The sequence below is a fragment of the Elaeis guineensis genome, chromosome 7 (assembly GCF_000442705.2).
Source record: "Elaeis guineensis isolate ETL-2024a chromosome 7, EG11, whole genome shotgun sequence".
Lineage (NCBI taxonomy): Eukaryota > Viridiplantae > Streptophyta > Magnoliopsida > Arecales > Arecaceae > Elaeis > Elaeis guineensis.
This window is the reverse complement of record NC_025999.2, coordinates 97030480-97044277: the sequence shown is the minus strand read 5'-3', so window position 1 is coordinate 97044277 and position 13798 is coordinate 97030480. Positions and strand designations below refer to the sequence as shown.

Here is a 13798-nt window from a genome sequence, read left to right as displayed (position 1 = left end):
AAAAACAACAATGCGAGGAGATCATGTGCAAATATGATTAACAAAATGAGCAACAATTAAGATGACAAATAGTTGATGGCCATATCATGTGATGACATAGTAGCATGTCAAACATCAAAAATCAACATGAAAATTTGAAGGTAAAAGTAGGATAAAGAAAGCTAGCGACTGTGCAATCTCCACCATCATTATCAAAGGTTATATCATTTTAGAATTTTTATACACCGACAAGCCATCTCCTTCCATCAAAGAGTATATGGACATCCTACTTTGGCTATATGGCAAAATTTGATTGGTAAAAAAAAAAAAAAAATCTAGAAATTTATTATAGATTTTTTAAAAACATTTTCTGGTCTCTCGACGAATGGATGAGGGCTGGATTTTCATTTCATGATAATTGGTTATAATTTCCCCTTAGCAAATCAATGCATTATATAAAATTTTAATGGCAAAAGCATTCGGACACACCACTTTATGTGGAAGGAAATGCATTGCAAGCTGTGACCAGGCAAGAAAATTTTAACTTTCCAGCTAGTACACAACTGTTTTTTTTTTTTTTTCTCCTTTTTGGTAAGAAAGATACTAGTGGTATTTAATTGGGTATATGTTGAACACCACCAGACCGGGTCGGGCCTAGGTTAGGTTGGACGGTATCTTTTGGTGCTCCGATGTTGCCGCACAATATTTGCTTTACCCTGCCCCAGGATCCACCAGATGGACGGCAGATATCGATCCATCAAAGTCCGAGTCCCTCGCGGCCAGGACAGGGACGCCACGTGGGATGACGTGGCCCCAGGAGCGGGAGGAGAGATGCCAGGTAGCCAGGCTGGCGGAGGGGCGAGCTGTAACCGGAGCTTCACGGGTGGACCCCCCTGGGGAGCGCACAGCGATGCTCAGCGGATTTGCCGCTTCGCCCCTCGGCCTCTTCTATAAAAAACGGCACGGGGGGAAAAAGGTCACTAAAAAGAAAGAGAAGGGCGGAGCGAAAAAAAAAAAAAAGGGGAAGCAAGCTCGGTGCTTCAATCCCTGGTTTCGTATCCTCTTTCCTCCTCTCTTTCTGGTGTTATAGAGAGGGAGGGAGATCGAGGGTTTCCAGGGTTTGATCTTTGATTTCTTTCTTGATCCGAAGGCGACGTCGGTCTCGGAGATGGCAGCGATCCCTAGAGTTCCTTTTTGGTTTGATGGCCCGTCGCGGCTCTCATCTTCCGGCATGTCTTGCCGGCCGTCCAGGCCCAGGCTCCGGCCCCGGCGCCGACCAGCGATGGTGAGCCACATTTCCCCAAATCTTCGTTCTTTTCCCGTTTTCTTTCTTTTGAATTTTTTTTTTCCTTGCATTCTTCTTAATAGTCTGGATTTTTCCTGTTTCTTAGGCTTCATTTGGCGTGCTTTTAATATCTAAGTCGTTTTGATAGATGCTTGTGGTTGATTCGTCAACTCCAGTATCGGTTTTCTCAAAATCACTGGGTAGCTGTGATATTATAACTGTTATTATTAGTTAATATTAAAGCTGGATTAGCAATTTTAACTCTTGATATGATTTGTAGACCACTCTGACGCTGATTCTTTCTCTAGAATTACATTTCCTTGGCGACCAAATATTACCTTCAAACAATCTATATGGAAATCAACGCAATGTTACCAGAACGTACATAAGAATTCATCGTTTTAGAACATTCTAGTGTATGAGATCGTTCGGTGTTTTCAATTAATCGGTCATCTTTGCCTGTTCTTGGTGTAGATGGGAGCCCAGAGCCAACCCAATGGTCGGAGGCTCGGGTCGTAATCAAACAATCTATGTCCCATCTTCGAACTCGGCTATGAAGTAGTCCGGCCAAAATATTTTTGATAGATCTTGTTTTACTTTGCTTTGACTCTCATTCTCCACCTCTCTAAGGAATCTATTGCTTTCAAAGAAAGCGGGCAAAAAATAAGGGGAAATTTTTTTTAAAAAAAATCTTTTTTTTTTTTTTTTTTAAATTTGATGAAAGAGAAGGTTCGCCCACCCAAAATTATGTTTGATGACCTCAAAATTCAGTGAATCAGGAAAAAAAAACTATGCGCTCTGAGCCCAACTCAAATCAACTGTCTCCTGGTGTCCTTGGACCGAAAAGGTGGAACATTGATTGCTTGCCTTCAGCATTTACGGGAATCCCTTTATCATATATATATATATATATATATATATATATATTATTATATATATATATATTCATGTTATTATCTGAGCTAGCAACCGGAGAAACTGGTTTTTCTTGTCCCGTTCGAGGATAAGTTTGCCTCAACATCAATTTATGCTTCAAATCCTACATTTATAGAAGATGTAGTGCTTTGCTGATAAACCCATCCAAACTAATGTCTCAAGATATTACCTGCTCAACTGCCCTTCAGCTTTTAGGATTTGGACTATCCACCTTTTTGTCTTCAGCTGTTGTAAAGTCACCAATATCCATCTTGTTTAGTTTGAACTGATGATGTTGAATAATTTGTTTCTTTGCTGCTCTACAGGGACATCGATTGACCAAGGAATTGCCTACGTGCTGATGCTATTGGCCCTAGTTCTCACCTATCTCATCCACCCCTTGGATGCTTCACCCCCCTACAAGCTTTTCTGAGGTCACTCATGGACTGAATTGATGGTTTTATTAGGGAAGGGAGCGGGCATGGTTGAACTGGTTGTTCATTTTGTTTGAATCTGTTGTGGTTTGGGATTTGGACCTCTGGTTGTATTATTTTTACTATCCTTGGTTTTGATCGGATTCTTTTTTCTTGCATGTCTCCATCCAGATTCCTTCATTCTCCTCTATATCAACCAACAGCCCTGTAAATGCAACAGAAATCATGTGTGCTCGCATCTTTAATTGCTAATGTCTCATGGTTCGGTCGCTGCTTGTGGGTTGAAACATGTGCGCCAAATCTTTAATTGCTAGATGCCTCATGGTTTAGTATCATCCAGATACAATTATTGCTTACAGGCTGCTGCCTGTGTACGTATTGACATGGGGAAGACATGAAAACTGCTGTGTTTTGAACTGTGGAAGAGCTGTCATTCATTGCTTGTGTTTGATATTTGATCGTCTTGGAATCCAGTGATTTTTATTCATTCTGTCTGGTCTCCAGTGGTCCAGATTTGGCCGAACTTATGCTGGCAGCATTAATGGATGATATGACTATTTGATCAAGAAAGAATGCTGACATAACAATCTTGTTCTGAGAAATCTGGGTTAATGACTGAATTATTTGCCTTTAGGGTTGCAGGCCCTAGCACAAGCAGTCAATTGGATGTTCTAGCTTGATGTTTCTGCAATCCCCCGTCATTTTTGAAGGTCTGGGAATCAAGACTTAATTATCTTGATGCTCAGCAGTAATTTCCAAGTTATGCTGTACCTTCTGGAACCTCAACCCCTTGGCATGCATTATATTATTTCGAACGGATTCTAAACAGATGCTTTCGGACCCCAAGTTGATGAGGGATGCAGGTAACTTTTGTTATGATGGTAAAGAAGAATGCCAAATTACCATGTTTTTATTGACGCTGAAATTTAAAGTTCTGAGTATGAAGCCTGCCAAGAAAAAGGAATAAGAAATAATGGACAATCAAATAAACTTAGAAAAAGACTTGTTCCCATCACAATGCCACGATGTCATGCTAAAATTGAGGGAAAAAATGTCGATTCTATTTAAAATACAGTATTATGAACAAAAAGATGTTTTTATGCTTAAATGATTTAGTTTTTCTTTTATCACTTTTAAAAGCTTTTTCATTTTGTGAAGTCATGGAAAAATACTGGGAAACTTTCAACAAAACCTGTAGGATTGGAGTATTTGTTTAACCCTCTAGCTGTTCCTGTTATCCTCCTAACCTCCCAAGTGTCAGTGAACAGAAGAGTAAGTAAAGATGATTAAGATCTACCCTTAAGACTATGAATATTAAGCAAAAAAGGTAAAATGAAGAAACCGTCAAACCATATCAAACACTACTACAACTAATTACCTGGACATTCATTCACCGTTGATGTCTCAGGAGATTCAATCTTTGGAATCTATATTGGTCATCCAGTCCTGTAATATAATTCATGGACTCGCACCGCCAGTAGGAAAAACAAAAAAGTTTACCTACTTGAAACATCATTCCAAACAAGAATATGACGATCATCTATTCCTTAATAAGTTTTAGAATATATTAGAGCAAGCTAACAAGGTCTGCCGGTCGCCCGTTAAACAATTTGCTGTTGCCTCTTGCTGAAATTAAGAAGCAAAGTAATCAAACCTGCTAAACACCACAAACACTATTAACCTGCTCGGATGCTCCTTAGCATCCATGGAATAGCAGGGGTATCTCCAACACTCTAACCAATTTCACTGCTAGGATTAACCGTGCGTATAGTGCATTCCACAAATACCAGATATTTCCCAACAAGTATGTACAGATGAATGCCCATAGATGGATGGCAAAAGTTTTTTGGTTGAGGCCAGCTATGCATCCATACTGAGAAACAATACCCCTTTCGTTTAGGCGACTATATAGTTTAAAGAGAGATACTGCCAAAAAGGACCGGTGGATGAATACCCATAATATAGCAAAGCCGCGGCTAGCCATGCATCAGTAATGAGAAACAATACCCTACTCTCTTTCGGTGTAGAAATTTCTGGTCCAGTAATGGTTACGTTGGAGACTATACTTTTGAAAGCGTAGGACGAAAAGGCCTGAGAAATTGTAGCCACATAGACGCAAAAGTGACGCTTCAACTTTATTCCATTAGTTGCCTCTCAACGTCATATATAATGCGGTCGAAGAATATTTTAAAAAAATGGTCGCCGAATAACAGCATTACAGATAGAACGACTAATCCATAAAAACCACCTATAGAAATTTAAAAAATTATCACGCTTCAGAAAGGATCTGTTAAATTTGGCCCTGACAGCTTGATATGAGAAGTACTTTTCTTCTTTTTTCTTCTTTTTTTTCTTTTCTTTTCTTCTTCTTCATCTTCTTCCTCTTCCTCTTCTTTTCTTTTTTTACTTTTTTTTTGTGTGTGCGTGTGTGTGTGCGTGTGGTAACGGAAGTACTTATCCTTTTGACAAGATAGCTTGCAACATTATGCTAGGCAAATGGCATTAAACTAATATGGGTTAAGCTGCCTAAGGCTTCTCATACCTTCCAAGCTGTCAAGCCTTCAAAAGCTTTAGCGTGTGCATCTGGATCAAGGAACAATCCCTTTGACGGGCTGCTGGGTCAGGGAAGTTTGAATTTCCAAAGATAGCCAGAACATCGTCACATGAGTCTGCATGCCTTCTATGTACGACATACTTGACAAGCTCATAGAAACAAACAACAATTAAGGCCTGCATGTGGCCCTACATCTGAAGAAGTCCCTTCATGCCCTCCTGCATGCCATATTTAAAATATCATGTAGGTCTAAGACAAAAACTCTTATTTGTTTAAATCTCCAGAAATTTTCACTTTAAGCATTCTATAATATATTTGGAACCAAGATTGCATACCATCAACCCCATCTACAATTGCGAAATCCAGTTTGTCATTACTATTTAGTACTAACACATAGACAACTCAATTGCTGCATGAATAGCAATGCTATAATAGCAGTAGCAGAATCTTAAAAGACTCCATTGAACGTCCCTCACTCTTAATGAAATTTTTGCCCGTTGGGAGAACCTCAACCAGGACAAGAACATTCCCAATCTAGATTAACTAAGCTGCTAATAGGATTTTGCCTTGTGGTCATTTCAGCACCCTTGTTGGATACTTCAGCAACCAACATACTTAACTAACTAGATAGCTGTAAAAAGGGTCAAATGTGTCATGGCATTAAAGTATTTAGTTCCAGAAAAACTCCAAGAAGGCAATTGAGTCAACAAAACTTGGGATAATGCCAAACGCTAGAAGCAGAGATCAAATCTGATATATGAAGTTGCAAATTAATAACTTACTGTGTCAGTTTTATGAAAACCATAAACCCTAATGTAACACATGCTTCATGATGGAAGAATGATATAAAACCATGTCAGTATGTTCGAGGCAGGAATGAGCTTCTATCTGGCATAGTGTTTCTGCAACATCACCGGACATGCAGCTGCAGCAGCAAGAAGCAAGAAAGCCTGCCGAAAAGTTGGCCCCTAGAATAGTAGCTGCCTTCCCTTCCTGACCAACTTACCCAAGTTGCTTCTTATCTGCATAAAAATAATTCCAGAACATAAGCGCCTGAACACATCAACAAACCATAACACGCTGCTTTACAGATTTATAAATTCTATAAAGATAAATAAAGGTCGCACCAAAATAATGCATACGAAAGTGAAAGATGATAAATCACTGGGGCCCTCTTTGTTATTGTGCTCCCACACCTGTCCATAGTGCATGATACCCTTGCACTATTTATATTATTTGGTTAGTTTGGTGACAACATAGTTTTATGATGACGGGTTTCACATGAACAAAAGACGAAGACAATATCATCCAACAACAATGACTTTGCCAAAAAACCTGTATTGATTAATATTTCTGATATGATGGCAAAGGGAAAAAAATGCTAATACAAAGTAGGGAAATGTGGGGCTTGTCTAGGTGGCCAAGCTAGCATCTTCCTTTTCCAATAGTATCTTGAAACATGTTAACAATAACCACAAATTTAAAAGACATGACGTATGTTTCTCGATGTAATTTTCTGTGTGGTGAGAGGATGCCAAGTAAAGTTTTCCACATCCCTGGGAGCCTCGCTCCAGTTCAAGATTCTTCAAATGACTGTCACAGTAGAACAGGTCCCTGGATCCTCTAATACAAAGAAACATGGTGGAAAGGAAATTTGTTAGTTCAAAAAAGATAATAGATTGGGAAATCATAATTCTATACCACTATTAAAAAAAAGAAAAAAAAGCACCGAGCTTGGTCCTCAAATTCAAAGTGATAGAACTCTTTGCCAGAAAAATGAAAGTAGGATGGCCTTGGATTTTCTGATAGATTGAGATAAGGAGAATGAATTGGAGGGGTATTAATACATGTAGGTATTGGGATCAGACCACCCTTGAAAATCTGAAGTTATAACCAGATTTTCTGATCAAAGTGATTGTAAAAGTTTTTTGGAGAGGAGTTCAGTTCTAGAAAAGGGCGAAAAAAAGGTCAAATCCATGATTATCGAGTAGCTCTTCAAGCAAGGAAACAACAAATTTGATCGCATTCTAATAGAATCTAATATATACAGCAGTTATCTTCCTCTTTTAAGAACTTACAATATCAGAAGTTTAATGACTTGCTTTTCAAATGATCAGAATGTAATTACATTTTTCACCTAAAAACCAAGAAATTGCATTGACTTGTAGACCACATCAATAAAAAGGAAATGGACAGAGAAGATATGTTTTGACCATATGATCATAAGCCCATGAAAGTGGACCTCACCAAGATATGAAATAACTGGCACAAGATCCATCCATCTAAAAAACATTGTCAAGAACTCATTCCCAGAAGAAACATAATCAAGAACTGGTAAAAGGGGCATATGCCAAACAACAAGATGGCTATAACTCCAGGTAAATCTCAAATCTCTTAGCTGTATGGGAAGACTAATGTAGTGAAATATAAGGATTAGAAATATTGAATAGTCCACCAGTGTCTAAAGGTTGTCAGGCATTGCCTAAGAGCCTCTGACACTTGACTGGAAGGGGAATGGGTCTTGATTTCATAAGGAACTCATTTCATGACAAGTGAATTTTTCGTTTGCTTATTTGGCTACAACTAGAGCTGTAAATAGTGGAGATCAAGCAAGTTTCAACTTTCGAGGAGAAATCCTAGCATGAAATATTTAATCAAATCTTTCTGTGGTTTTTTGACGATCAAAGGGGAGGACATACAAGCAAGAAAAATCTTCAAAACTTTTGGAAGCTTTTCAACTAAAACCCTCAAAAAAGTACCATTTGAAGGGAGAATAGAAGGATCTCACCCAAGTCATCAACAGATAATGATCATCTGCTGAAGAAACTAAAAATTAGCAAGCATCGATTATGCAAAATTGTCTACTTAAGCTTGAATAAATCCTCCATTACTGAGAAATTTGTAAACATGAGAAATGTATCCGCATGCATGTCCTTGCCAGCTCAATTGGAGAGCAAGCTATGCACGCTAATGAGCATGCAGTCAAGCCAGCAACCAGGGAAGCATAAGGTGTTAAGTTAGGAGAACTGGGGACTGTCAACCCTTCAACCAGTTGCACAATACGTCATAACATGGTAAATATATCCCCACCTGTTAGAGATCAGGAAAAAATGTGAGAAAAGGCATGGATCCACAGTGAAAACAGGCAGTCTTGTGTGTTTACTCTAAGATATAGCAGGTTTGAAAAAAAAAACACACACAATTCAACAAAGCAAACAAGTCATCTATTCAATCAACATATACTCAAGCAGGTCCTTGATATGGTAGCACATGGAGTTCAGTCTTCTAAAGGTTTTGATAATCATTCTACCAGTTAATGCACATGGTGACTGGAGAGTTTATTCTTGTGATTGCATTTAAGAGTACTGAAACAAGCAAGATTCAATCACAACCAGCAAAAATGTATATGGGTAAATATGAACTGAACTGCTTTACTAAGATTGTCCAGAAAGTCTTTAAAATTCATATGCTTGGAAAACTTCTTCATGAATAATTACCAGTAAGATGGCTAATGCACTGCCAACAGGAATAGGGATGATGACAGAGGTGCACAGCAGACAGTGACAAGAAATACAAAGAGAACGAGTTATTTATCAATGTTTTCTGATATAACAATGTATAATATGAAGGGAACACTGAAGTATCAATTCTGATGTAAATCTAACATCAGTTATTGTGGCATCCTTCTTAAGCATATTTAGTGAAAACAAAATTACCATGGTGGTTTTTATCTTATACTGATTAAACATAATTTCTGATGAATGGATGTCATTATTGGGAAACCGTGGACAAGTATTTTGTCTTCTCAAGGAACAGTTCTATGTACCTGTTGCTGATATAACATATTGTATTATCTATTTTTATGGCATCATAATTAAGTATCTATTGTTAAAAACAAAATTAATCATAGATATCATGATCAAGATTCGAAATCCCATGGGACAGAGGTGTCCTGGTATCTCCATGGAATGCGATGCCCTGCTGTCCTATCCCGTCTCGACAGCTATCTCAGTAGATATGCAGTGTCTCTCTCTCCCCTTGTTATTTTTTTCTTTCTTTCTTTATTTTCTTTCCTTCCTTCTTTTCTTTCTTTTTCTTCTACCTTCTTTTCTTTCCTTTCGTTTATCTTTCTTTTTCTTATGACTTCCTTTTTTCTTTTTTCTTCTTCTTTCTCTTTCCTTTCTTCTTTTTTTCCTTCCTTTGTTTTTCTTCTTCCTCACTTTCTTTCTTTCATTTTTCTTCTTCTTTCCTTTCACCTTTTTTCCTTTCTTCATTCTTCTTTCTTTTTTTTCTATTTCTTCTTCTCTCCCTACATGGATGGGTTTCAGAGTTTTGACCCTATCTCGATTTTATTTTCTCACAGAAACAAGATAGGAGGGCTGGGATGCTTCCTGTCCCATTGGGATGTAAAACCTTGACCATGATAGTATCTAACTTATAAATAAAACACCAATATCCATGACAAGACACCATTAGTCAAAAGAGAGAATCAATAAGACATATTTGGATGGAAAGGCATGCACAACAGGATGTATAGGTCACATGGAGTTATGCAGATTAGGATGCAAAATCCTCGCAGACAAAAGCGCTTTGAGTTAAACATCTTCTTTTAAAAGTATGGGACCTATAATTCATAAGCCCAAGCCAACATTAGAAAATTGCAGTACCAAATTATGGAACAGAACTTGTGCACTAGTACACATACATATTAGAAAACCTCAAAAATACACATGATAATGAATTAATTTTAATGCAGCATGACAAGTGGGGATGTGCAGTTTTTGCTAAAAGATACACCCAGGAAAATCATTCCCCTATCCCAACAATAGAAATACACATGTTAAAAAACACTAGCATCTAGCCAGATTGAGGAAATGGATGTCCTTCATCCTTTGCATCAATGCTTCATTGAATATACTAATGCATGAATCCTTTAAAAAACCAATCTCAACAGAAGAAACCTAGTTCAATATTATCTTCACTTAGCATAGACTTGTGGACCAAAATCCCTACAATCTTGAATAAAAAATGGAAAATAAAAAACTTCAGGAGATTATATTTTTTATGCATAAAGGTTTCAAAAGCATGAGCATTTCAAAAGTTAAACAAATTCAAAAAATGCTGTACTATTATTCAGAATCAGATAAAGAAATTTAGAGTTGGTATAGACAGAGCTAGGCTCACATTTGTAACCTCCACAGCATTGCAAATCTTTTCTGTAAATGTTCCTTATTAGATTGACACGAAACATACACAAACTGGCATGTTGATATATAACTTGGTGCAAAAACATAATTGAAAAAGACTTGAACATAAAACCCACAAAGGTAAAAAGAAATAAAAGATATTTTATGCAACTAGCCACGACTGCAAATAACCTCATTTACCTGTCTACGACCTTGTTGAATACATCTAGTGTTACTTTGTACCAAGAACAGCCAGGAGGACAAAATGACCCTGAAGCATGGATTCCACCCGGGTTGCACAATTGAATAGCAACCAAAAGTGCCAATCTGATATATTATTTTAAACCATGCGGTTTCAAATAAAGTATGTGAGTCAGCGAAAAGGCACAACCTGTAGGTCTAATTGAAAGGCGGGGAATAGATCCAGCAGCAGAAATAAAATAGGCAGCATGAAAGCGAGCGGTGTCAGATATACCAGATAGTGATTTTTTTTTTTTCTCTTTTCTTTGCTATAAAGGGAATTGGACCCACCTAGAATGAATAGCGAAGTAATTATTTACAGAAATTTTCCATGTGATAGCAGTGAAATGCTAACAACAGGTTTAGTTTTAAATTGAAGCTGATAATATTTCCAAACGGCATGAAAGAAGTTTGTACAAAAATTGTATATTTTCAGATACGCATAATTTAGCCAAATCATCATGTTTTCATTTGATCCTATTATAAAAACTTAAGCTAGCACTTTCCTTGTTACCTCATCACAAACAAATCTCCCCAATAATTTAGGTCGGCCTTCAAAATATTCTCTTACAAATACAAATTTATTTAGAAATTCCCAAAAAAAAAAAAAAAAGAAGAATTCAGCAAGCTAATTTAGCCAAGGGATAACATACGGCTTACAGCATGTTGCTGTGACAGGTTATATGGTACTCCTGGTGCATGTGCCAGCAAGCTTGTCTGAAACAAATAGGCATGGAATCCATCAGAATCTGTCCGAGGAAACAACATCTACAGAGTACATTGGAAACATAAAATCTTATATTTAAAGAATTATAAGAACCAAAACAAGAAGTGGAAAAGAATAAAACACTTGCAAGATTTAAACTGCCCTGCTATGCCAGTCAAAGAAATAAGACTACATAAACATTCCTCCAAAATGCAAGATATAGTAATTAGCCTCTTGACAAGAAAGCAGGTCAATTTCATACACCCAAAACGAAGATCCTATCATCTAGATGCTAAATAAATAGAACCAGAAACAAATACTGGTATTCAGAGGGTCCTACGCTGAATAGGGGGAATCCTAAAAAGTTCCTGCAGAAAGCTCGAGGATCTTGCAGGCAGAAATTTGTTTTAATATGAACTGCATTTGGCCGCAAGTGATTGCAGACCTGCAGAAGAGAGCAAAATTGTTAAACTTGATTTCAGCATAATCTATTTAATTAAAGAATTTGTTTTTATATTCCATTTCCTAAGAAATTGCTTTTGGCATGTAGTGTTTTTTAAGAAATTCTACTTCCTGAGAAATTGGCAAATAGTCCCTCCTTCTTCCTCCTTTTTAACTACCAGTAGCAATGAACAAAAATACAACAAGGACCCTTGGTTTGATAGACGTGGAACTCATTGTTGACTCTCAACATCTCATTTAGTAACTCATATCTCTATGAACATTGCTCACAAGGACCCATTCAGATACAACCATGATAATATTCAAACACCATCACATTCATCATCACCACATCAAGCACCCAGTTTAAAGGCAGGTGAAATAATTGGAAGGGGTACAATGGCAGGGGGATGCCTCAGTTTTCACCAATCAAAATCTGAGAGGTCAATCTGAGGAACAATAACCACACTTTCTTCTTTCATCGATCCAGAGCTTTGACAAAATTCCAATTGAAGTTTTTGTGAAAGCATCTTTCCAGAGCTTCAACAAAAATACAAAAGTGTTGGTGAAAGCCTGTCCATTTCAGGGTTATCCTGTGGAATTCTTTTGCAGTCTTTAAACAAGGCATTGTGATGTGAAACGATCAGTAATCAAAGAACACCTGGATATTCCGAAAACACACCCATCATAAATATTACGATCAATCTACATTGTGAAAGATTCAAAAAAATTTTTGGGGAGAGAAGTTTCAAGAACATTCAAAAAGTAGTTAATGCTCAAGATGTTTTGAAACAAAGATTTTATCAAGAAGACATCTTTTTAGACAAGAAAATGTGGATCCTTGTAAAGTGTAGAATAAGTACTTCAGGACAATAAAACATCAAAAGGAGAGAATGAGTGACTCTGTGATAAGAGGTAGCAAGTGGGGAAAAAAATCCACGCTGTCAAAAATTCAAGAACTATTTTGTTTATCTTGCGAGAGAGATTCAAGAATACGAATAAAAACAGCGATGACGCGTTCAAGATTATCAGACCTTTTAAAACAAGAAAAACTTCTCGAGAAGAAAAAACTGTAAAACAAGAAAAGGGTAGCAACCAGAACTCAAGTAACAAGGGGATACCTCAGCGACATCGAGGAGATTCACGAGGACGGCAGCTCCAGCAGCAGGGATGGCTCGGTCGCCGAAGCCCAGGTCGGCGTCGGAGACGAGGCCTCGCATGTCGGCATGGTCACCGGTTCATCAACTGGTTCAGAGTATTAAGCTAAACTGTACGGAGAAAAGAAAGAAAGGGCTGACATTTCGAACCAGAAAGCAGTGAGACAAGAGAAAGAAATCCTCTGGGAGTACAAAAGAAATCTAGCTGCCGTTGGGATTTCTTTTCTCGACTTCAAACGCTGGGAGGGAATATGCTACTGCTATCGAGACCCTAGCTTACCATTTGGGAACGAGATGCGGAGAGGAGTCGCGGAAGGATGTGGGAGAAGGATGGGGGCGGAGGTGGCACGACCTTCTCGGGGCACCACTACAAGATTGAGGAGAAAGACAAGAGTCCAAGATTCATCACATCTCTTCTACTTGAGGTTCAAAGTTCGTTCTTTCCGGAAGTAACAAATACCATATGGCTTTGCGTCGATATACCCTGCGGGCTGCAGGGGAGTCGAGCTAGGCCGGGCGACAGTGGGTCTACTCTTGAATCAAGAGGCCGTTCAAATAGCAGGTAGGGGGACAGCCCTATGGTTACGGATAACCAAGAGAAGGGGCGGTTCGGTTCGCAAGAATGATCCCATGGCACTCATCCCTCTGGAAGTGCGATCCTGCCACCGCGTCAATACAAAGTCAGCGAAAGGTTAAGCAACATCCGCCACCTTGTACCGAGGCCCTTTTTTATCGTATCACGTTGATACGCGTCCGTCTTAGCAGGGCTCAGGGTCAATATCACTAAACGGCCAGCCGTCAATTACATGCTTGAACGTTAACATACAAACATTTAGAAAATTAACATTTACATCTTTCACTCAAACATTAGTAATCGATGCAAAATACCTACAAACATAAG

At 38.2% G+C, this 13798-nt stretch overlaps 1 protein-coding gene across 16 annotated transcripts; it reads right to left on the bottom strand.

Annotated features, from left to right (window-relative positions):
- Positions 1–4875: 4875 nt before the first annotated feature.
- On the bottom strand, positions 4876–13515 carry LOC140850752 (mitochondrial carrier protein MTM1-like). 16 transcript variants are annotated; one of them, XM_073260386.1, is made up of 8 exons: positions 13178–13514; positions 12862–13008; positions 11640–11744; positions 11247–11310; positions 10829–10884; positions 8665–10680; positions 5950–6189; positions 4876–5385 (listed from the first exon to the last, which is right to left on the bottom strand). In XM_073260386.1, exons 2-6 carry the CDS (start codon positions 12958–12960, stop codon positions 10525–10527), a joined length of 480 nt encoding a protein of 159 aa, XP_073116487.1. In that variant the 5' UTR covers positions 12961–13008; positions 13178–13514; the 3' UTR covers positions 4876–5385; positions 5950–6189; positions 8665–10524. The 16 variants fall into 16 exon arrangements, with proteins under 16 accessions (XP_073116487.1, XP_073116485.1, XP_073116490.1 ...); XM_073260384.1 differs by having other exon boundaries at positions 4879–5385; positions 6020–6189; positions 10555–10680; positions 13178–13515; XM_073260383.1 differs by having other exon boundaries at positions 4885–5385; positions 10555–10680.
- Positions 13516–13798: the final 283 nt, after the last annotated feature.

Coding starts and splice junctions, on each gene's coding strand:
- LOC140850752 (XM_073260384.1), bottom strand. CDS start 12,960: ATGCGAGGCCTCGTCTCCGACGCCGACCTGGGCTTCGGCGACCGAGCC. Junction 10,681..10,828: donor AAAAAAAAAATCACTATCTG/GTATATCTGACA, acceptor ATAATATATCAG/ATTGGCACTTTTGGTTGCTA. Junction 6,190..10,554: donor TTCAACAAGGTCGTAGACAG/GTAAATGAGGTT, acceptor ATTTTTATGCAG/ATAAGAAGCAACTTGGGTAA.